This window comes from Vespa crabro, chromosome 5, assembly GCF_910589235.1.
Source record: "Vespa crabro chromosome 5, iyVesCrab1.2, whole genome shotgun sequence".
Taxonomy (NCBI): Eukaryota; Metazoa; Arthropoda; class Insecta; order Hymenoptera; family Vespidae; genus Vespa; species Vespa crabro.
In genome coordinates this window covers 6,202,763-6,228,469 of record NC_060959.1, presented here as the reverse complement: position 1 = coordinate 6,228,469, position 25,707 = coordinate 6,202,763, and the positions used below count along the sequence as shown (strand labels likewise).

At 38.7% G+C, this 25,707-nt stretch overlaps 1 protein-coding gene across 3 annotated transcripts in view; it reads right to left on the bottom strand.

Moving 5' to 3' along the window:
- Positions 1–25,707, bottom strand: part of LOC124424318 (transcription factor Sp9-like) — a 106,747-nt gene that overhangs the window by 20,805 nt on the left and 60,235 nt on the right. The window contains exon 1 of one of the 3 annotated variants that reach the window (XM_046963202.1): positions 16,149–18,402. The exons of 1 other annotated variant lie outside the window; for it this stretch is intronic. In XM_046963202.1, coding sequence (XP_046819158.1) covers positions 16,149–16,262 — 114 coding nt within the window. In that variant the 5' untranslated portion in view covers positions 16,263–18,402. Of the gene's footprint in view, positions 1–7,729; positions 7,897–16,148; positions 18,403–25,707 lie in introns of those variants that run through there. One more of the 3 variants, XM_046963203.1, reaches the window with a different exon arrangement.

Sequence of the window (25,707 nt, the reverse complement as noted above, 5' to 3'; positions counted from 1 at the left end):
GAAAATATGGAAAAATCGTAAGATTATTACGCAATGTCTTCGAGGAAACGTGTAAGCTTATCTAGCAATAGTTATAACCAGTTAACTACTGCTAACTGTTGGGTCAGTTACTCGTAAAAAAAAAAAAAAAAAGAAAAAAAGACACTTCGCGTTTGGCGCCCGCACGGAAAAACAACTCGAACTCGAGCACCAGTGCAGTTCCACGGAGTAAATTTAATATCGATTCCGCTGCATTCCGGTGTAAACATGGCTCGCAATTATCCCGGCCATTATTCGTAACTCCTTGGTTCCTCCTTTACTTCGTGAGGCACACGCAACGCGATCAGCCTTTTCCTCCTCCTCCTCTTCTTCTTCTTCTTCTTTTTCTTCTTCTTCGTTTTCTTCATCTTCTCTTTTCCTTTTTGCCAAGAGCCGATAGGTCGCGCAAGGTGTACAAAATGAAGAAGAAGAAGAAGAAGAAGAAAAAGAAGAAGAAGAAGAAGAGGAGGAGGAGGAAGAAGAAGAAAAAGAAAATAATAAGAAAAGATGAACACGACCGTATGCATCTGCTAAAAGGTGAAAATCGCGGGCAAACTTTTGACGTGTTCGGTATATGCCGGAAGTTTTTGCTGAGAGAATCCCGGAAGGGTTCGTTGCACCCTATATTTGTATTACCGTGTGTGAGAAAAGCCGATCTCTCTCTCTCTCTCTCTCTCTCTCTCTCTCTCTCTCTCTCTTCCTCTCGTGTTTCTCGAGCGTTCGCGTGCCGATCATTCGACTTCCTTTGTCACCTTAAAAACTATGTTGCCCCGTCATTTTTACGGTTTCTTTCGTGAGAGAGCAAAATTCTTCTTTTTCCTGAAAAATTCGAGAGAATTTCGAGGCACTGAAGACGAAGTGGAAGGAGAAGAACAATGACAATGAAAAAGAATGAAAAAGAAAAAAAAGCCAAAAAAAGAGAGAGAGAGAGAGAGAGAGAGAGAAGAAAAAGGTGAGGACGCAATGTCGGTGAGCATGATCGGTCCGATAAATCATCGGGAACTTTGATGGTGGAGAGTAACGTATATACAGTGTTTTGGCTCGGTCACCACAGGGGGTTGGCACCCCTGCGGAGAATCCCTGCCACGCTGCCACGCTTCTTTCTTTCCACGTTCAAAGGTGTCGGGCACACCACCGCTCGAGCATTGTCCAACTCATTCTCGATTACGATGATACAACGTCGAGATAAACGAGCCGATCGAAATATTTCAAGGAGGTCTCGACTAGGACATTAAGGTATTTAAAGATTTGCAAAGGAAGTACCTTCGCATTTATTATTAGCCTTTTAGTTATTAGTTTCACATACACACACACACACACACATATATATATATATATATATATATATATATAACATAAAGAAAAAATTATAGTTAGGCTATTTGCATGTAATTCGAGAAAAGAGACTCGTTAATAATCGTTTTCCACTTTACTCGAACATAGGTTGTACGCCCGGAGGTGTCGAACCGATCGTCTATCGTTCGCTCTTTTCCCATGATGGTCCCTCAAATGACGTTGACTTGCGATGATACGTCACGATAATGGCTGGTAATTCGACGTAGCATCGGTAAAGAAGTGAAAGAGAGAGAGAGAGAGAGAGAGAGAGAGAGAGAGAGAGAGAGAGAGAGAGAGAGAGAGAGAGGGAGAGAGAGAGACGACTCGTGTCTGAGTCTACGAGGAATATTCTTTATAGCATTAAGGGAGAGAGAGAGAGAGAGAGAGAGAGAGAGAGAGAGAGAGAGAGAGAGAGAGAGAGAGAGAGAGAGAGAGAGAGAGAGATAGTTCTTCTGGCTTTTCAATTATCGAACCTCCAAGCGATATGATGATGGCTCGATGCAAGAAGGCACGTATAACTCGCTACAGGCCGTTACACGCGCCTAGTAAACCCACATACAGTCCTGTATCTATCAAATTACAGCTTCTCGATCTTCTTCTTAGTACACGAGTTTTGGTATACTTTATAAAGGACTGTTTATCGTAATATTTTTGTTTACTTTTTAGAAAATCAATGAATTTGATAGAGGATATTTATTATTACATGATATATATATATATATATATGTGTGTGTGTGTGTGTGTGTGTGTGGGTGTGTGTGTGTGTGTGTGTGTGTGTGTGTGTGTGTGTGTATATTAAAATTATTATAGATTAAATTATTTTGAGAACATTATCGATGACGTTCCTTGATCTTTGAGTTAAAATCATTGAAGAGGTACGGGGCACTGATCATCAAGCAGATCACCACCAGGTCCCTTTACGTTGCATTGTTCGCTGAATAATTTCGCTTGCGACGATACGTCGAGTATAATGACCGATAATTTCGCTCGTGCGTGCAACGAGAACATCGACGTGCACGATGATGATGAAGTCGAGAAAGAGAAAAGAGCGAGCGAGACAGAGAGAGAGAGAGAGAGAGAGGGAGAGAGAGAGAGAGAGACAGAGAGAGAGAGAGAGAGGGATAGAACTTGGCTTTTCAATTATCGAACTATCGAGACAGACAGAGAAAGAGGGGGGGAGAGAGAAGGACGATTTCTAAGTAGACGTACCTATGTATGTATGTATATATATACGTTCGTAAATAAGAAACATAAACGAAAGAGCTTGCCTTAGCCAATTTACGCAAACTGAAATTACTCGACGAATTTTGCAGCTTAAATAGTTATAGGTATGTGGCCCCCTTTCCCTTTCGATAATTGAGGTGCACTTTCTTTAAGAATGGTTATAATTTGTGAAAAAAAAAAAAAAAAGAAAAAAGAATAGAAGAAGGAAGAAAAAAAAGAAAGAAATTTCCACGTCTTTGAGGAAGTTACATTGTTTGTGTAAGAGAAGGTTAATCGATGTTAAGAATGATTAAGAAATTTGAAGGAAGATCAATTCTCATGAGATTTATTATAGCGAATAATATCTATTATGAATTTTTAATATTTATCTAATGAAATAAAATATGTGTGCGCACATTCGCATATACGTTTACAAATAAGACCGATTAAAATTTCGTTTTGATTAATTTTTCGATTTCGTATCTAAAATCGATACGCGTTAAAACGTATTTTGGTTTGCGATGGAAACATTATACAAAATAGAATATACGGTTTCTAGAAACGATCAATCATATCCAAAAATTGGTTTTCCAAGGGTAAACGTTTCAGGAAGAATGGCAGCCATATTGTCACATCGTAGAACATCTGCCAGTTTCATCCACGAATCTACGAAACGAACTACTACGTATGTACATCGAATAGAATCCAAAAATCAGTTGTATTCTCGAAAGGAATGATCCTGATACTTACAACATTTTCTCTATTTCTATCGATGAAAGTAATTCATTCAGAAGATTTTTATGGTGTGCTTAAGTATTATATATATATATATATATATGTATGTATGTATGTATGTATGTATGTATGTATGTATGTATGTATGTATGTATGTATGTATGTATTTATGTATTATATATCTTTTCCGAGAAAGGGCCATTTTTTATTTGGTGTTTCATTTTACACGGTGATATGTCGTATAAAGTAGCACATTATCGAAAGGAAGAAAATTTATCGTTGATTTATTCACGATAATATATATACGTGTGTGTGTATGAGAGAGAGAGAGAGAGAGAGAGAAAGAGAGAGAGAGAAAGAGTGAGAGAGAAAGAGAATAAAAGACTCTCGTAAAATCGGCGACGATTATAAAACGATTTTCAACGAGCTCGCACGAGTAGGTATACCATAACCGCTTGGAGTTTTGTAACTCGCAATTTACACCGGAGAATCCTGTGGTTTTGATCACACGAGCTTTCCCAACGAGACCACATCGTTTTTCGCACGTTCTGAAGTGGGTAGGTATCATAAACGTTACGAGGAGAGATATTATCATCATATATCTTTCTCTTTCTCTCTCTCTTTCTCACTCTCTCTCTCTCTCTCTCTCTCACTCACTCTATCTCTCTGTATCTCTCTTTCTTGATATATCGGAAGATTAAAAATTTCGAGAAATAAATAAATTCGTTCGTACAAAGTAACCATAGCCTACGGGCAAATATGCCGTTTCGTGCGATCTCTCTCAATGATGAAAAAACAAAAGGAAGAAAAAAGAAGGAACACAAAATATGAAGAAGAAGATGAAGAAGAGGAGAAGAAGATGAGGAAAAAGAAGAAGAAGAAGAGGAGGAGGAGTAGGAGAATTGCGTGGTTTTTTTCGATAGATTGCGGTCGTTTTAAGGAAATAAGGTCCAGCCAGCCGGTCCTCTCTCTTCTAGGATAACCGTCTAGTTCTTCTCCTTTCCCTCAGAAAGAGGACAAATTAGGATGGCATTTTCGTGGGGCATCCGGTGTGCTGCTCCCAGGTAAAGCCTCTTAAAGGTTCGCATAAAAAGGCCTTCTTGCTTCTCTCTCTCTCTCTCTCTCTCTCTCTCTCTATATATATATATATATATATATATATATATATATATATATATATATGTCTCTTTATTCTTCTCTTGGTTCAGTGTGATACCCTGAAAGGGATTTAAAGATTTTTGCGACAAACTCCCAGTTCGATAGTCACCACCAGTTCGCAGTCCATTGTTGTCCTTGAAAATGTCAACGGTGGCGACCCTTGAGAAAAGACTCTTTTACTACTTTTTACTTTGTCAATCTCCCCTCCCCCTCTCCCCCTTCATTTTGGCCCTTCTATTCCAACGAGGAATCGGATTATCGGATTACCGATCGTAAAAGTGAAGTGGACCGATGTTGAAAAGGAAAACCGGAAAACGATGTCACTCGAATGTTCTTTCGTGAGTTTGACAGGTGTAACTGGCCTATCGAAGTATTAAATATTAGGTATCATTCGATAGATACCTTACGTGTTGATAGAGCAGCAGTAGGAGAGAGATATATATATAGAGAAAGAGATAGAGAGAAGAATGCTTTTTAACTTTTCAAGTAAAGTCGATTTACTCTATATCATAATTGATAGTTGATGGAAGATAAGATCGTTAATAATTTCTTGGATATGATCGAAGTTCTTATACGTATGCAGATATAAAATAAGGAAAGGACAAAGAGGGATATGGAAGTAGAATATGTATGGAAAGCTTTCGTTACGATAACATATAGATAGATAGATAGATAGATAGATAGATAGATAGATAGATAGAGAGAGAGAGAGAGAGAGAGAGAGAGAGAGAGAGGGAGAGGGAGAGGGAGAGATATTATGTCAATAAATAAAAGGAGAAGGGTGCCACGACTTTGCCTTGTGAATTAGTGAAAATCATTCGTAGAATAAGAACTCGTCGATCGATGGGTATATATATATATATATATATATATATATATATATATATATATATATATATATATATATACGAAGGTATTAAGTATTGACATATTATCGATTGAGTTTGAGAAATAGCCATTGGTCATGTCGATTCTCTTGAGTGTGCTACGAATAAACGGTTCGTTAGGAATTAAAAAGAGAAAAAAAAGAAAAATAAGAAAAGAGGGAAAAGAAAAAGAAAATAAATGAATCGACAGCTCAATTCCAAAAAAGAAAAAAGAAGAAGAAGAAGAAAAAGGAGAAAAAAAATGAGACTAGCGAATGTAAAGGGAAACAATAACGTGCGAATAGGATCGATGAAAAATTCGATAAAAAAAATTTCGAAAGGACGTAAGATCCTTCTTACGACGTGTGAAAGAGAGAGAGAGAGTGAGTGAGTGAGAAAAAGAGATAGTGTGTATGTCTGTGTGTGTGTACTATCTTCGCACGTATCTTCCCATTGGATTGGATCGAGAGGAAGTCGGCATCGTGTTTCCTCCTCACGCATCCTGTCAAGTGGATCCTCTAGGAGGCACAATGGAGATCAGACAAATAATTGGCTCCTAGGGTGCACAGGTAGGAAGGAGGGAGGATCCTCTGTCCGTTTCATTTTTGAAAACCTTACGCAAGGACCATTGTCCCGAAGGACACTCGATACATTTAGGAGGAATACTTCGATAGGGAAGGAAATAGAAGGGCAAATCTTTTTCTTTAAGGCTATATAAACAATTTTATAAATCGTTGGGGATATTGTTACTATTTTCGATTTTTAGATAGATCTTTAGATCTTAGATATGATCTAAGATCTCGAAGATATCTTTTTTTTCCTTGTTTCTTTTTTTTTTTTTGTGGATTAAGCGACGTAATTATCCTTTACGTTAATGATTATAATTAAATTTCTTGATTTAAGGGCGAATAATTATTCCTGTTTTTCTTTTTTTCTTTTTTTTTTTTTTTATCATCGTGAGATTTATTTTCAAACTCGATATGAAACTTAGAGAGAAAGAGAGAGAGAGAGAGAGAGAGGGAAAGAAAGAGAGAGAAAAGGAGAGGAAGAGAGAGAGAGAGAGAGAGAGAGAGAGAGAGAGAGAGAGATGGACGAAGTAGAAGAAAAAAACAGATTTCTGGTTACTTAATAAATATACTCGCCTTTCACTTCGGTGTCTACGGATTTTAATTACTTTTTTAGGTCGACTCGTAAATCATTCCGACGGGAGTGCGCGTTCTTCCTGCCGAGTCATAAAATAAAGAGTTCATGCTAAGACGTAGAGAACAACTTTGAACACGTGTCGTCGAGGTTGGAAAAGGATTCAGTGTGTCATTCGATTCATTTCCAGAAAAGAAGGAGAGAATAAGTAAAGGGAGGAAGAGAGAGACAGAGAGAAAAGGAAATGGAAAAGAAGTCTTTAAGAATTGCCGCTTCTGTCAAAACAGGTCGGATAATCCGGGATGATCGTGGACTTATCTGAAAATCTAGTCGATAATAATGGACCTAATCTTCTATGTTACTTTTGCTGAAACTTTTTTTTTTTTTTTTTTTTTTTTTTTTTTGGAAAAAGAAAAATAAAGAAAGAAGTTCTCCTCCGTGACGACAATCGGATATCGGCATTGACGAAAAAGTATAATAGTTAATTAGATGACATTGGAAGAAATTGATTTCATTTATATTTTTAATTGTATACACGTAGAATGAATACTTCGATCGTGTAAACGTCAAAAATCTTGTTTCGACGTGAATGAAGAGAACTTAGATCGTAATCCTAAGATAAGAATATTAAAATGTTATAAGATTAATCGATTAGAGATCTCGTTTAAAAGATGAACGAAAAGAGTCGAAGATGGAAGTTATCTTGTAGATGTTAGAAATGGTGCGACACCTCTTTTCAAAATGGCCACTAATTTGTCCCACCGACAAGATCTTTTATCGATACTTCGTGTAAGGGTACCGTCGAAAGGCGACGGGTAGCAATGATTGATCCTAAAAATCGATCTCTCTTTTCTACCTGCCCAACTAGAGGATTAAGATCCCCTATCCGAAAGAAGATAAAACGATCTATCGATCTAAAGTAGAAGGCATATCGGGGATAACTCTACTTTTTTTGTTTTTTTCTTTTTTCTAGAAATCTATCGTACCCATTTCGATGATCCATTAATGTTAGATAAACTTACGAATAAAAAGAAAAAAAGGAAAAGAAAAAGAAAAAAAAATGGGAAGGAAAACGATGGACGAGTCACTTAATAATTACAAATAATAATCAAAAGGGAATAGTTGTAAAGTACGTAAACTACGTTCTCTGGATAAATTTTTAATCCTAATCTAATAAATTATTTAATAAAGACGTGAGGAATGTTGTATTAATAAGAGAAAGATGGAAAGAAAGAAAGAAAGACAGACAAAAAACCGATCGGCCTGAGACTCACCACATGTCCATGAGCGGGTGACTTGGCGATGGATTGCAGCTGCGGATAAAGTTGACCAGCCGCGGCTGGTGTCATGTCGGTCAGCATGTCGTTTAGGTCCTTCGACACTTGGACCGAATGTTCAAGCGACTCGTTATTTTTCACCAGGGCGTTGCGTCTTTTTCCTCCCTCCCTCCCTCTCCCTCTCTCTCTCTCCCTCTTTCTCTCTCTCTCCTATCTATCTATCTATCTAACTCTTTCTTTCTGTCGGTCTCTCTCTCTCTCTCTGATTCTCTCTATCTATCTCTTTTTCTCTTTTTTTTTTCTTTAGCAAAGCAAAAAAAAAAAAAAACGTCGTGTTGTCCTTTCGTCGCGTTCGTTATTTTTTTTCCTTTCTTTTTCTTTTTTTTTTTCTTTCTCGCGAAACGTCAAAACACCAGCACACGAAAATCACGGCCGACGACGACGACAACGACGAGGACGATGATGATGATGATGATGACGACGACAAAAACTACGACGAAGACGAAAACGAAGGAACAACGACGGCAAAAGATAGCCGTACGAAAACGTGAACGAACGGTACCTCCCGAAGACTCCGTGTGTGAATCGGCACGGGCTGAAGGAGCTGAGTGTTGCGTGTACCGTCGGAAAAAAAGCTTAACTCGAGCTGGTTGAAGGAACCGGTTAACGTGGTTCCCGCTCTTCGCCCCGTGACAGACTGCCGGCCAACCGATCGGCTTTCCCCGATCACGGCCGGGGGAATGGTGCACGTAGACGGAGGAGGTGTAATAGAGTAGGTTGGAGAGCCGGCTCTGGAGATGCCCCGGGCGAGGACGCAGTGGGCGTTCCAACGGAACTAGAACCCGGCCAAATGGGCGGTACCTGAACCTTGTTGGGTCCACGCCTACGTGCGTGTACAAGCTCCGCCTTATTATACAGCATTATCTTACCATTCCCAACTCTACCCGATATCCCTACCAGTGAACTTTATCGAACCCCCATCCCCCCCACTTGGTAACATCGTCCAACCTCTTTCCATCTCCCTTGCGCATTCTCATTCGATCCCACTCTTCTTTTTCCCTCTTGCACGAACGAGAGTCGACTTATTCGTCAAAATGCGCGCGCATCAGCCTGAGTCGCCACCGCCGCCGCCGTTGCCGTCGTCGTCGTCGTCGTCGTCGTCGTTGTCGTTGTTCTTCGTTTTCTTTGGAAAGGGAAGGGGCACGCGCGACGAACACTCGACTTGCTTTGCTTACTTGCTTGCTTCCTCACTCGCTCGTTCTCTTACTAAATCTGTATATATTTCTCTCTGTCTCCTTTTTCTCTCCTTGTCCTTCTCGTATTCGCTGTTTCAGTCACTACTGCGTTCGTCCCGCTTGTTCGATCGACTCCTCTCCTTCGTCATCGTTCCTTACTTCGCGGATCGAGCCACTCTACGTGACCCGGAGCCCTTCTATCGGCGTTCACCCATAGTAACGGTATGCCTGTCATTGTTATTTAAATATCGACGCACCAAACCACGTCCCGTTATTATTTCTCGACGATGGGAATGCCCTGAGTAGTAGTAGTAGTAGTAGTAGTAATAGTAATAGTAGTAGTAATAGTAATAGTAATAGTAGTAGGTAGATAGGTAGATAGATATTTACGTACGACACGTTAAACTTTTCCTTTGATATTTTAATGGAATTTTAACCTGTATATAAAGTTAATGTACCATTTTGTACGGTATAATAATAATAATAATAATAATAATAATAATAATAATAATAATAATAATAATAATAATAATAATGATGATGATGACGAAATATCCTGCTCGGTATGGAAAACTATTAGAATCTTGGATATCATAATGCCGCCGCTGGTACAGCCGCCGTCTTCTCGAACGATCCGCGTAAAATTTGCCCGAGAGAATCACCGGTATATATCGTCTCGTCTCGCGCCTAATGCGATTTTAATCGCAGAGTTTGAATTTCAAATGCTTATCGACTACGTCTTATAAAGCGGAACGCTCTCAGTAAAATATACGACGAAGAAGGAACCAATTATCATTCTTCGAGTCAGTGGCGTCTTCTCCGTTGACTTTTTTTTATATTTAATATTGATCGTGTATGTATATTTGATCGATTATAACGATTATCAGAAAGTCATTATGTTTCATTGAAAATAGATAGAATTAGAAACATTAGATTTGCAATGGTAATGGAAAGAGATTAGAAGAAGAAAAAATTCAAAGGGGAAAAAATCAAGAACGAGTACGAAGAACGACCACGATTTCTTTTTACCTTGCTATTTTATTTATTTATTTCTTTTATTATTATTATTATTATTATTATTATTATTATTATTATTATTATTATTATACTTGTTTTTTTTTTTTTTTTTTGAAGTGGAGTAAAGGAATGAAACGAAAAAAAAACGAAAGAAAAAAAAAGAAGAAAAAAATTAGGCAAGGCATACCATGCTAATCCGATTCGAATTAGAATTAGAGGCGAGGATAAATAGAAGATAAGGGTCTACGCCAGTGATCCGGTCGCGACTTGGACGAACGCGTCAGGCTCGCATTAGGACCTAATTTTCCATAATGGAAGAAGACTGCGGCGCCACTGCGGCGGGACGAGCATCTAATCGCGGTCCATTCATAACCACGCTCTTCGTGCTTCTTCGTCTCACAATAACGTAAGGAGTAAGCACAAGGACTATATGTCGCGGTCGAGATTTCTACGGACAATTTTCGCATTAATATCTCGCCAATGGCGATCGTCATCAATTTCTTAATGTTCGACCATAGTAAGTTGGTGATAAGTAAGTAAGTAAGTAAGTAAAATAGGTATTACCTAGTTCACGTCTAGTCGCAATCGAGCAAAAAGGAATAAGAAAAAAAAAAAGGATATGATAAAACGAGCGACGATATATTATTGACGATATATATCTCGTAGTAAACCATTTTAACGATCGAAAGAAATTTCGAAGAGGTGAACGTGATTCCGTAATTATTCTCTCCTTACTTCTCCCCGTATCTCTATCTCTCTCTTTCTCTCCCATCTTATTACTCACCTTCCATTCTCGATGCGTGAGAAATCGAAAACATAATTTTCGATGATAAAACACGGCACCTCGGAATGAGCCGATTTCCGTTCGAATCTCACGCGACGGTACAATACAGGAAGAAAGGGCAATCTCGAAAAGAGAAAAAAAATTATTTCGCGGAACGAGGGCGATCGGGTTTTCTTCTCTCTCTCTCTCTCTCTCTCTCTCTCTCTCTTTTTTTTACTTTTTCTCTCTCTTTCTCTTTCTCTTTCTGAGCACGTAGTTTCAAGGAGGCGATGATGCGTAGATCGCGTGCTATCGTACCACAAAAGGTGCGATCCACCCTTAAAGTAGGACAGGGCGATAGGAAAAGTGTGATGGTGTGCGATCGTGTCAATCTGTGGTAGTAACCCGGAACAAGGGATGTTTTACAACGAGAGGCACGAATCGAACGCGCGCCGCCTTTTAACGTCGACTACCAAAGCCGATGCTCGTTGGACCGTGCGAAGCAAACGCTTACGTAATATCCGCGAGGGTGGCTTTTGTCGAACGTCGAAAGCGCGCGCCTAGCTGCGCGATATCACGGAAAATCGCATTCAATGAACCTTCACTGCTTTTGCAATCCATTCTCATGGGAATGCTTGTATATCTATGTATGTATATATGTATGTATGTATGCGTATGTATATTTGTGTGAGTGTCTGGAAAACGAAGCGAACGTTGAAGAAGGATGATGTTCATTCTTCGAGGGGTAAGAGTGAAAAATAGAGGAGAAGGAAGAAAGAGAAAGAAAGGAAGAAAAAAATAAAAGATCTCCTTTCTCCCGATGATCATCTTGAAATTACAATGTTAAGAATATTTACGTAAGAATAATGACGAATGTTAGAGCTCTAAAAGATTGTAAAAACTAGTTGTTAAAAACACGGTTAAATCTATCTGAAAGGATAATAACCGCGTTTGGCACTAATTGCCATGTGTACTTTTCATGGAAATTATTACCGGTGGATAGAAAGAGAGAGCGCTTGGTCTTTTATGGTTGTTGATATTAAATGATAGAGAGAGAGAGAGAGAGAAAATTTATATAGTTAGATATTTATCTTACTATGGTTTTAGCATTAGATATATCTAATCGTACTTATATAAATGAAAGTATTCTAAAGGTAAAATTACTTATATTAAAAGCTTAGATATATTAAAGAAGAATTCAACGACTTCCGTGATTCCGATCGATTCGATATCGGACGTTCGAAAGCCGATGAATCGGCGATCGTTACTCGAGTGCAGGGTTGAAAGGGAAAATGGGACCGGGGGACCCCTTCACGGGGGCGGTTAATGACAGGGCGGTCTTGTGGAGCGAAAATGGCCCGCGTCGAGACTTGAGTGGAAAAGAGAGAGAAAGAAAGAAAGAGATAAAGAGAGGAAGAGAGAGAGAGAGAGATAGAGAGAAAGATAAAGAGAGAGAAAGAGAAAGAGTGAGAGAGAGAGAGAGAGAGAGAGGGAGAGAGAGAGAGAGAGATAGAAAGAGAAAGAGAGAGCCTCTTTATACAGCCATGTGGCCATCGGGAGTTGCTGATGGACTAATAATTACCTCGGGAAGAAGCATCGTCGTATAAAGCCGAAGCCAAGACCATCCGAAAATGAAGATTCACCTTCAGCAGCTTGTAGATGAACAGTGAACTTGTTCGCGTTCCTACCAAGTAGATATACCTAACAATGTGTACGCATACATGTAAGTACCCACCTTGAGAACCCTTAATCACTACTCGATCCGTTAACTTCGATCGATCATCGATCTCTCTCGTACCTTTTATTTTTTTTTTTTTCCTTTTTCTTTTTTTTTCTTTTTTTCTTTTCCTTTTTCTTCCTTTCGTTTCTTTCGAATAATACGTGGCGTCAACGAATGTCAGAAAAAGGAAGAAGAAAAAATAAATAAATAAATTGAATAAGAAAGATAGAAAGAGAAGGAGAGAGAGAGAGAGAGAGACAAAAGATACCATTGGGTTTGTTAATACGAATTACGTGATATTTCGTGCCCGTAAAATCCATTAAATCGGTGCATCGATTCATACGATTGTTAAAAACACGCCACAAACATTATTGTGTCAGCTCTGTCACAAAGTTTCATTAATCAAACGCTTGTATACAGTTTGTCCACAATAGATAGAAAGAAAGAAAGAGGAAGAGAGAGAGAGAGAGAGAGAGAGAGAGAGAGAGAGAGAAAGAGAGAGAGAAAGCAAACTTCACAAATGCATATAAGTATACCACATATACAGGTATTCTTTGAAGAAAGCCGAGCACACCTGTTTAATTTATGGCACGCAACTTTCGATGCGACCTTAAAGCTTCTCTCATGCTCTTTTTTTTTCTTCTTTCATTTTTCTTTTCTCTCTCTTTCTCTTTCTCTCTCTTTCTCTTACTCTCTTACTCTCTCATCCGTGATTATCGACGATGTTCGAAGACTTAAAAGTTTTCTCTTGTAAAAGATATAACGGTGGTATCCTATAATCTTCTTCCGTTGTTTTTTTTATTTTTGTATTTCTTTTTTTCTTTTTTTGTTCTTTTATTATTATTATTTTTTCTTTTTTGTTTTTTTATCCTCCCCCTTTCCTTATTCTAATCGATCAATTCCTAAATTGTGAGCCAGCTAATTGTACACCTCTTGGAATTGAAAAAAAAAAAAAAAAGAAAAAAAAGAAAAAGAAATAAAGAAAGAAAAAAAAATGGCCTTCCCCGTATAAAATTATTCATACTAGTCATTAAATACTAAAAGACGCCATATCAAGCATATGGATTATACAACAAGTTTAACAAGGATTTCGCATGTAATTCGAGAAAGCGATAATGATATTTCTAAGAGTATATCGCGAGATATTATTTTTATACAGTTGAAGATATCTAATCGATCTTACTGTCCTGTCGAAGCAGATATCCATTAAAAGCTAACGTTTCACGATTAAACGAGAAAATATCTGCAGAAGAAAGAAGAAAAAACAAAAAAAAAAAAAAAACAAAAAAAAAAAAAAGAAAAAAGCAAAAGGAAGAGAAAAAAGTAAGAAAGGAAGCTCTGAGACTGAGATTTAATGGCTCGTACATAGGAGAAACGAACGCTATCTGTGGATGGTGGTTCATGTTTTTGCTCATGTTTCTCGTTTGCTCTTTAAAACCTGGTGTATATTACTCGTACCACCACCCTCGTCGTATCCCTCCAATACAACCATACAACTCTTCTCTCCGTACAACCGATATCCCTGAGACGTCTCTTATCCTCTTAGATTTATGGAGTGTTTCTAATGCAAAAGATAGTCACGATCCTTCAAGCTCGTCGTCGTTGACGTCCACGCACTCGCAAATCGAAAACTCTTTATAAATCCTCACGAGTCTTAGTTAATGACTCTGGTCGTTTTAAAAACAATTCCCGAGAACGTTTACTTTTATTAAAGGATTACTTCTCTCTCTCTCCCTCTCTCTCTCTCTCTCTCTCTCTCTCTCTCTTAGTTTTTCTTTCTTCTTTTTTTCTTTTTTTTTTTTTTTTTTTTTTTTTTTGATAAACTTCGAAAAATGATATCGACGATTTTCGGGGAAAAATCGAATATCAAGAATGAATTATTTAAGAAGAAAGCGTGAAAAATTAATGATAAAGGTGGAAACAATTAGTCCAGTGAAGGACCCCTGACAAATTCACGCGCATGTTCCTTGGAAGTTGAGATTGCAAAATGACGTGCAAACTGAGGGACGCCCTCGTCCGCCTCCTGGCAATACGGTAATCACTATAATTACGTATCGAGCCCTTATATTAATATCCCCTAGCCACATCTTTCTCTCTCTCTTTCTCTCTCTCTCTCTCTTTCTTTCTTTCTTCCGCTACTGCTTTCATTTCATCTCTCTCTTTTTCTCTCTCTTTTTCTTTCTTTCTTTTTTTTTTTCTCTTTCTCTCTTCTTCGCATATCTTCGAGATCACAAAACTGACATTTTTCCAATCTTTCACAGTATGTCAAATCGTTATTATAATTTTGGATTGCTAAGAAAAGAACTAACTGTCTTTCTGATAATGAACGATACGAAAATATATCAAAATTTTTATTGAACGTTATCTCTAGGTAAGACTTTAAACTTGCCTTTTAAACTTAGGTAACTTATATCCTACGTATTTAAAGCACATGCGTAGGCAATAACTACGTCATTGAATCTCGGTTAGTCGGTGCACTTATAACTGTTTGCTGTTTAACCTCCTACGTATATCGATTTCTCTTTGTCTGCTCTTTTTTTCTTTTTCTTTTTTCATTTTTTTTTTCCTTTTTTCATTTCAATACGACGACGTGGCTCGTTTAACGACTAATGTACTCGCTGATGTACTATCTTATCATATTATCACTCTCTTTTCTGACTAATACTCGAATATTGTAATAAATCAACGACAAAAGAAGCTGCAATTGACGATAAAAAAAGGAAAAAAGAAAAAAATAGAAGAAGAGGAAAATTATCAACGTCAAAAAAAAAAAAAAAAAAAAAATTATCAAACGGAGAAATAAAATAATTGTATAACTATATATTATATTTGATTTATCGAATAATCGACGATATATCCTCGAACCCCTTCAAAATTTCCCTATATTTTTCCCCGACACTGTTGCTCCCGATACTGTTATCAAATCGAATTGGAAGATTCCGATTGACAATCGGATAAATCGGATAAATCGGATTACGCACGACAGCCGGTCGAATTGGCAGTGCGTTTAGGAGAATCATTGCTACGTAAAGGCATCGTATTGGTCGCTTTAGACGTCGGGAGATGAACAATTAACGAAGGGACGTACCCGAACCGCCCAGGACGTCGAAGCCGAAGGGCGCCGATCTGTTCGATAAAGATCTGTCAAATATTGGGCAGTAACTTGCCTTCCGTAAACTTTAGATCATGGGCTTTGAAATTTCCCGCGAAAGAAGAAAGAGGAATCATTCGTATAATTATTATCATTATTGTTATTATTATTGTTATTATTATTATTATTTATTATTATTATTATTTATTATTATTATTATTATTATTATTATTATTATTTATTATTATTATTACTATTATTATTATTATTATTATTATTATTATTATTATTATTATTATTATTATTATTATTATTATTATTATTATTATTATTATTATTATTATTGAATGATAGATTGTTTTTTTTATTTCTTTTTTTTTTTTTAAGGAAACGCTTTGGTTTTTTCTTTTTTTTTTTTTAGACATAATATCTTCGAAAAGGAAAAAAAGAAAAGAAATTATCTGAGTGAATAATTTCTATCGCAATTCGCATGCATTTATAAAAAAAAAAACTTTTACCACAAAACAAATAATTATCAAATAGATAATAATTACATCGAAGTGTAAAAACTTCGACTTACTTTGCATTACCTCTAAATATTCCGTATCAGTCGAGGAAACGTGATTCTGTTGGGAAGTCGTCGGCACCATAGCCATAACGTTCTGCGGATGAGCCGGATGCGGATATTGGTAAGCGCAATTCATATCGGATGTTTCAAATCCAATGAAATGCACTTGAACTTCTACTTGTAATCTCGTAATAGTTCCTTTTATTCGATCGTTCCCGACGAACGAATGTTTTTCTTTCGAAAACAGCGCCACTTTATGTTTGTTTGTTTTTTTTTTCTTTTCTTTTCTTTTTTTCTAATTTAAGTTTGCTTTCTCTTTTTTTCCCTTTTTCTTCTGTTTTCTTTTCTTAATGTTCTTTTTTTTTTTTTTTCTTTTGTTTAAATCCAAAACCAACGTCAGACGACACCTCGATAAAACGATAATAATTAATGTCTACACGTGTACGTCGTCATTGTTTCGGACACATAGCCGTTAGATACGTATGATAAACTTTTTCGAACGAAGTCCACGATCCTTAATACGATCTAGATACTATCCGTTTGGATCTATTTACGTCTTGATCTATACTCTCATCGTCGATCGAGTAAACGAGATAATAATACTTGGTAGTATTAAGTACACGGAAGGTAGGAGGTAACAATTAGCGAAGGTACGGCGAATATGTGCGGTCTGCGAGGACCAACAATTATAACTGAGCTTTTTCGTCCCCCACGCGAAGCCAAGAGAGAAGAGGAGCCGCCGACAGGAGGACGGAGGGCGGATCTTTCGCTCTTTCTCTCTCTTTCTTTAGCTCTCTCTTTCTCTCTCTCTCTCTCTTTCTCTCTTTTTCTCTCTCTTTCTCCTTTTATCTTTCTCTTTCTTTCCTGTTCAGTCCGACACGCACGACCGAGTACTTCTGTGTGCGTGCGAAAGAGAGTGCGTGAGTGGCCAGGGTCGTCCTGAAGGAACATCGAGGAACGCGTTACCACCGTCGAAGGTGTTGGCTGGTGGGGAAGCCCGCCCTCGCACCCCCTCCTCATCCTCCATCTCCTTCTTCTCCTTCTTCTCCTCTTTTCGAAGTATCCACCTCGCGATTGTCTAATCCGCGTGCCAACCCTAACGAACTCCTCTCTCTCTCTCTCTTTCTCTCTCTGTCTCTCTCTCTCTCCCTCTCTCTCTCTCTCTCTCTCTCCCTCTCTCTCTCTCTCTCTCTCTCTCTCTCTCTCTCTCTCTTTCTATCCCTTCCTACTTGAAGAACTCTAAGGCTTCTCGTCCTCCCTCCATCGCTACACCGACTGCACTTTCGACCAATTAAAACGCGCTGCCGGTCACGTGGCTCGACCCCGCGAACACCGATACTCATCGTCTTCTTGCCTTTCTTCTTACCGTCCTTGTTCCTCCTAAACCTTTTTATTCTCTTTTATTCTTTACTTTGCTGCTTCTTATTCTTCTTCTTCTTCTTCTTCTTCTTTTGCTTTTGCTTCTTCTTTTTTTTTCTTCTTGTACTTTTTCTACTTCTATTTCTACTTTTACTTCTTCTTCTTTTCCTTCTTTTCTTTCCCCGACAATGCCGCAAAAGGTCTCCGCGCGTATTGTGCATTAGCGTGGGAGACAAGGATAATAATCCGTAAGGGACACACGTTCACTGATGAAAATCTCTTTTCGCGGGAGAATTTCAATTAGCAACTTATCCGTTGGCAACGAACTCATTTGACGGCGTTAATAACTTTTTGAACTAATTCTGTTACATTGAAAGTTTATAACCTGTTTCGATCATCGGCGTGACTTTATGGCAGACACTTATTGAATTCAGATCTGATCGATCGGATAATGTAACGTAATCATTGGTCTACTCTGTCAATTCTTTACTCTTTTATTCGTGAGTTCCTTTTTTTTTTTTTCTTTCTTTCATTCTTTCTTTCTTTTTTCCTCCTATCGGCCGATAAATCTTGACCGGTTGATCAACCACATAAAGGCGACATGATTATCACTGTACCGGTAATTAAAGTCATTAACGTCGTACGATACTGCACGTTTAAGTAATAATTTAGAAAGGTGTGTACTTACTTTTCTCTCTCATTCTCTCTCTCTCTCTCTCTTTCTCTTTTATAAGACGGCATAAATTCAGTGTTACGATGCAATTTTCTCGACGCACCACGTGGCGAGACTGCCGCTGCTCCGGAATACCTTACTCGTACCTCCTTTCTCGGTGCTTCGACCAATTAAAACGCTCCGCGGTCACGTGACCGCGAGCTCAAGTCACGTGACGCGATGGCAGCAACCATCGGCGAAAAAACAATACGATCTTCTTCGAGCTTCCTCCGAATCTTCTTCGTTCTTCTTTCGAGTATATATATATATATATATATATATATATATATATATATATATATATATTGCTCCCTTTTTTCTTTCTTTTTTTGTTCTTTTTCTTCTCTTTCTTTCAATATTATTCTCACTCGTTTTGTCCTATTGATTTTTTACTTCTTTAAGGAATTTCTGTCTCGTCTCGACATATTGACGAAAAAGAGAGAAAGAGAGAGAAAAAGAGAGAGAGAGAGAGAGAGAGAGAAAGGGAGAAATAAAAATAAAATATGGTAGTTAGTCCGATTGATATTAAATAATATAATCCCATAAACGAACGATTAATAATTGAATATCCTACGATCTCTATCTTTCCTCGATCTCCTCGCGTATCCCCTGACGTAAGAACATTTTATTATAATGTGACATTTAAACGGGGATTGTCGGAGGTCGTTGTTGCTTTCTATTTCCACATCTCACGAGATATTCATAAGGCAGCTGCAAAACTGTTAAAGCGTTTACGTTATCGTTTGAGATAGAATAATTATATTTTTTTAATATACCAAAGAATTTTTCGACGCTCTAACGAATTGAGAATTTTTTGATTTACTTTTTGAATAAGTATCTTGTCAGAAGTATATATCTCAATCTCATCGAATTGTTCGAAATGAAAGCGCGTTTGCGTTTCTCTCGTGTCCTATGTAATAGGTATTATTGGTGTGCCGTTGAATATTCATCGGTCGTATTTACTTTAATGAAAGATTTTTAGTTTGACTGAGAGAGAACGGCACGCTCTTATACCATGACAGTTTACATCGTAGTTGACGACGTGCACACACATAACTCGATTTCCCCTTCCTGATCTCACCTCACCCTCTCGTACCCCTTCTACTCTTTCATCTTCACTCATCCCCTCTATTCTGGTCTCCTCTCATGGCTCGTTACTCTCGCGAATGAAAAGCTGTTGCTCGTTCTTCGGTTTTAACGATCGCGTCTCGGCTTCCATTTCGTTGGAGCTTCCACGGTTCATTACGAAACGGTATTTCATGGGTTTTAGCATGAAAATGGTTTCTCGTTAGCTTGCTTCACCGATAAAGTCCGTCCGATTGCCCGTAGCTGACCATAACAAGTACCTTCTTTCAGATTTTATATATATATATATATATATATGTATATATATTGCATTTCTTTTTATGAATCTACAGAATGTAACAGAATGACCCTCTCCCCACTCCCAAATCCTGTCTTATTCCGCCAAAAGATAGAAGAAACTTAACGGACAAGTTTTGTCTCGTGAACAATGACAATACGATCCGATCAAATTTGATTATTGAAAAGCATCGAATAGACATATGGATAAATGTCTCGGTGGATTTCGTATCGAAAGGATTTGTAATACGAAGTTGATAAGTGGGAAGAAAAAGATAGAAAGAAAAGAAAAAGAGATAAAGAAAAAGAAAAAAAGGAAGGAACGAGAGAAGAGAAAAAGGAATGTGAGAGAAAGACCACCGATATGATCCATTTGATCCATCTTCCTCGTTTCTTCTACTTTTAAGATTCGATATCTTCCGTATAAATCATTCGAATCGTTTGACGATCGGCAATAAAAAGAAACGAGAGGAAAAAAATCGTCGTTTTAAGAAGAGAAAAAGAGAAGGAGAAAGAGCGAGAGAGAGAGAGAGAGAGAGAGAGAGAGAGAAGAGTCTTGGGTGAATCGCTTGATCGCCAATGAATGGACTCGTATTATCCTCGCAATGGGGAAGAGTATAATACTGCGTAGAGTGCTTCTTCGTTCGTTCTTCTCCCTTTCCTGTGCAACTCTTCTCTCCTTCATCGTCCTGTAATACGATACAGTGGGAACGGCGTGTGATCTCCATTGAGCGGTAAGAATGTTAAGAAAAGGACTCAAAGGATTGTGTCCCGATGGCGCCCGCCGTCGTGGGTGAACGCGCCGACAAAGTTCCGTCCTTCAGCAAAAGAGCACTAAAGTAAGCCAAATGAGAAAGAAAGAGAGAGAGAGAAAGAGAGAGAGAAAGAAAGAGAACTCTGAGACATCAAGGATACCGAACGCCGACGACGATACTATACTTCTTTTTTTTTTCGCTTTTTTTTCCCCCTGTTTCTTTCGAAAACGAGCCGAATAAAACGACACGATTATTTTCTAATACCTAAGATATTATTTCTTGTTCCTTTTTTTTTTTATTTTATCTCTCTCCCCCTCCCTTTTCCTTTTTTTTTTTTTTTCTTTGAAAATCGATCGATCCGATATAAAATCGACAGACCGATTCCTCGACAATACACCTCGTAAATTCGTGCTCTTTTCTTTTCGTTCTATTCCTTTTTTTTTCTTTTTTTCTCTTTCCTCTTTTCTCTCATAACAAGCGTGCTAGTTAAACGACGACGTGAATAATATCCATCGACTTATTAACGTTACGTTAATTGATCGATGAACACACTTTATCTATATATCTATCTATCTTGTACTCTTTTCGAAATTAACCTTTTCCACTTAGGTAGGTCGATTAGCGTATACCGACATCCGGCCAGGTGGCGCCAATGAGTTTTTCCAAAAACGGAGCAAACGTCGATCGTGTTAGGGGATGATAAATGGTCGAGCGCCATGGAGAAAAAAGGAGAAAAAAGACGAACAACTTTCGTTATAGGTAGATACAGATAATACACGGTAGAAAGAGATAGAGAAAAGGACAGGGATGGAGATGGGGATGCACGATGAAAAATCATGTCTGACCAGAATTCCATGGAGCTTTCTTCCTCTACAAGAGTGGAAGTATATGAAGCTGCCAGACGAAAGGACGAAGGAAGGAAAGAAGGAAGAAACGAACGATCGTTTCTTTCGAGCATGGATGGACGGACGTGCGCTCTGTTATTATATCCTACTCACTCTCTCTCTCTCTCTCTCTCTCTCTCTCTCTCTCTCTCTCTCTCTTTCTCTGTCTTTTCTCTCTCTCTCTCTATCTTTTCTTTCTTTCTTTCTCTTTCTCTTTCTCTATTTTCTCTCTCTCTGTCTGTCTGTCTTTCTCTTTCGAAATGTCTCGAGAAGCATCGGTAAAAGGGAAAGGAAGAGAGAAAAAGAGTGGAGAGAAGCAGACAACGTTACCGACGAGAGAAAGAATAATAGCCTCCTTCTACTTTGACCACGGTCTACAATTAAAAGTCGCGCGCGCCTTTTCAAGGGCGTGTAGGGTTCGTTCGTTGCGCCAACTAATCGACTGGAGCATCCTACGGAACGATTCTGGTGTACCTACCTACAAGATTCGAAAGAGTATATTCCATTTGGTTATTGGAATGGAACCCGTCGTCGAAAATTCCGCTATGTTACTTGTAGGGAGACTAGGGATTTTATTCCTTTACTATCCGGAAGGAGGAAACATTCGTTTCGGTTCAGGACGATCGGGGAGATAAGGAAGGGAAGGGAAGGGAAGAAATAAACGGAAAAAGAAAAGAGAAGAAAAAACTAAAAAAGAAGAAGTAAAAAAAAGGAGAGAGATAAAGAGATAGAGAGAGAGAGAGAGAGAGAGAAAAAAGAAATAGCACCGGGAGAATACGACGAAGGTCGTGGAGAGAAGAGATCCGGCAAATGGCGGGAGAATGGGGAACGTCGTTGAACCTAAAGTACCATTTAAATGCTCGAGTTATAAATAACGAGCACGGCGTGCTCTGAATCACGCGAAATAAATTCTCCTCTTGGGATTCTTTAAATAATGCGAAAGACCCGCCGGACGTGTTTCGTCCGTTGCAAAAAGGACGAAGGAAGGAAGGAAGGAAGGAAGGAAGGAGGAAGGAAGGAAGGAAGGAAGGAAGGAAGGAAGGAAGGACGGAAGGAAGAAAGGAAGGAAAGGAAAGAAATGAAAAGAAAAAAGAAATAAAAAAGAAAAGAAAGAAAAAGAAAAGAAGAAGAAAATAAAAGAAAAAAGATCTCGACAATCGTAAAAGCTGTGCGATTTCGAGGGAGGGAAAGAGAGAAAGAAAGAAACAGAGAGAGAGAGAGAGAGAGAGAGAGAGAGAGAGAGAGAGAGAGAACTACCCTTACGCGATATCCGAAGACAGTGGTCTGGTAAAAAAAAAAGAAATGAAGACCATCGCTTTCTGTCAGACATAATAATACGAATCAACGGGGAACAGTTGGATGGTTGTTCTGCCGACGTTACTGCGTGTTGGTGTTAGTGGTATTAGTGTTAGTGATTGTGGCGATGGTGGTGGCGTCCGAATGGCAAAGAGATTTAAAGAAGGAAGAAGATAGAAGAGGAGGACAACGGGCCCTGAACACAACAACGGTGGCAGTTGCCGCGGTGATTTCGTCCCGCATTATGGGTTACGCGGGCGAGGTAATCACGATGATTCCAAGTCGGAGGTGGGTCATCATCTCGTCACCGCGTCACCCGCGGCCAGAAAGCTCCTGCACGCATACGACCTTAAACCCCCGTCTTGCCTCCTCCTCCCCATCCACCCTATCTTGATAGGCGCTCTCATTTTTTACGGTTTCTCCTTATAGGATACTTTTCTAAGGTATTTAATAACGTTCGTGACAATAATATGTCCATGACAATGACAACGACGGTGACAACAAGCTCGAAAATAACAAGGAGTAGATAATATCAAGTTGATCATGCACGGAAAGTGTATACTTTATGGACTTATCAATCATTTGGTAGCCTCATGCGGCTTCCAACGGTCTATGTTTCTTAACCGATGTGCAGCCTGTTATTAGCGACGATTAAAAGATTCCGCGGCGGGCAGAGTCGAGTTGCCGTTTCCTCGATTCGTTTCCATTGACGTGGATTTATAGGTTCCACCTCGATGGAGGTGGATCTACGAACGCCCCCTCACTATCTCTCTCTCTCTCTCTCTCTCTCTCTCTCTCTCTCTCTCTCTTTTTCTCTCTTTCTCGATTTTCTTTCTTTCTCTCTTTATCTTTCTTCTCTTCGCATTGCGGAAATTGTAGACGATCGACGGAAGTGCGTATACCTTCGATCCTTATAAAGTAACACCGATAATATCTTGTATGAATATTTTTGTGAAATAAAAGGATTTAACGATAGGACTATGATCGATGTCAATTATTCGATTGATTATCTGAGAGTTATAACAAAATGGCGAGCAAAATTTAAAAAGAGAGAAAGAGAGAGAGAAAGAGAGAGAGAGAAGGTAGGTATATATCGTGCAAAGTTATCCGAATGAAATATTACGTGGGTGTGAAATAAAATGGCGGTCTCCTAACGAGCACCGCGTACGCGTTTAATACGATGCAATGCCGCGCTCCGTAACAAGATCCGAGCTAAAATTAAAATGCACCCCGTGGTTGCCGTATTTGCGTGCGATTTTACGACAACACAAGGGACCACCTTCTCGACGGCATTCATTCTCCCTTTTTTTTTTCCTTCTCTCTTTTTTTTTTTCTTGTTTTTTTTTCTCTCTAAGATAATCGATGCCACAAATTCTCGTTTATCGCGACGTTCCTTACACCTATATATAAGTGTATGTATATATATATATATATATATATGTGTGTGTGTGTGTGTGTGTACTTGATTTTTATGAGAAACGTATAATTTAGAAGAAAATGTTTTTCACATTTTTATTCGTTCTTCGATATATTCTTTCTTTCTCTCTCTCTCTCTCTCTCTCACATTCACACACGCATACACACATATACACATATATACTTATTTACACGATCTATCGTAATAACACACTTCGTTTTTTTATTCCATTTGGAATAATAATTCATTTTATGAAGAAATAATAAAAAAAACTATCTGTAAATGACCTTAGGTACGTACAAAAGTTTTGTTCGGAAATTAACATTTTTTGCTAAGTGAAATATTTTTGATTTAACGCAGTAACAATCGGAATATAATGCCAATATCGTTCGATCGATGAAAATAAATAAAATAAATGATAAAATAATTGAATAAAAACAAGATAATAAATAAATAAATGAACAAAAGCGTACATAAAATTTCAAATTTGAACATTAGACGAAAGGATTCCGCGGCGGATGTTGCATCGAAATGTCCGGAGAGAATTGGACGTCTCGTTTCGTGGGTGGACGTCGAAAAGTGGACGAGTACCTACGTGCGCCAGGCCATACGAATGTACTCGCATTTTGGCGATGCCGAGAGAACGAGAGAGAAAGAGAGAGAGAGAGAGAGAGAGAGAGAGAGAGAGGGAGAAAGGGAGAGACAGAGAGAAAGAGAGAGAGAGAGAGGCTAGGGATGGCGGGGCCCCAAACCCGGTAATTAAATAGCTGAACCCTGCAATTAGGGCCACTAAATCGTGGCGGCCCTGGACTCGGGCCAAGCGAAGGGCCCGCCAGACACAAAAAACAACGTCGAAGCGTTGCTCGAGAACGCGCGAGCGCGACCACCACACGGACGTTTTACTTGCCGTACGACCGGCGGAGACCCAACGAGTCGCGGGGGTGGCTTCTTCGCGGTATCGTACTATGTGGGAACCAAACTTCAAAAGAAAAGAGACCCTTTCGACTATAGAAAGAGAGAGAGAGAGAGAGAGAGAGAGAGAGAGAGAGAGAGAGAGAGAGAGAGAATGAAAGAAAGGGAGGGAGCCTGACCGAATATCATATAATTCGAAAGAAAATAATATTAATAAAATTTTTACAACTTTTACAACTCGATCATCATCGATCATCATAGATCATAATTTTTTTAAATTTCTATTTGAACTTTTCACATGGTTATTAAACGATTAAAAAATTAATAATATACGTGTCAATATTCTTTATACATTTTTAAATATATATAAGCCATCTATACTTATATATATATAATTATTTATTTTAAAAAGAAATTAAAAGATCCATTGAAAACTTAGTTATCTTATAGTTTCGACGATAAGAACTAGATGAAGTGAGAAGTGGATGGGGATGATGTTGGGGGTGTCGAATAGAGAGGAATAGGAGGTGTAGGTTGAATAAGGGGTAAAGAAGCGAAGAAAGGAGATAATGGTAACAAACAGTCTTCCTTCCTGTTACAGAACGTCGGCGGACCTTTCGGGGCGGCTCTCCCTCGTGCGTGCGCGCGCGCTCAACATGATTTCCGCGTATGCAAAGTCGTGCATGCACGCGTTCAACAAAAGGGGCACAGCTCGCGAGATGGATGACCGAGCATCACGCTCCCCCGTCGTATTAAAATATCAGTGCCGACCCATACACACTCTTCGTCTCTCTCTTTCTCTCTCTCTCTCTCCCTCTCTCCCTCTCTCCCTCTCTTTCTCTCTAACACATACATGCATAAATAATCTTACTTTCTCTTTTTCT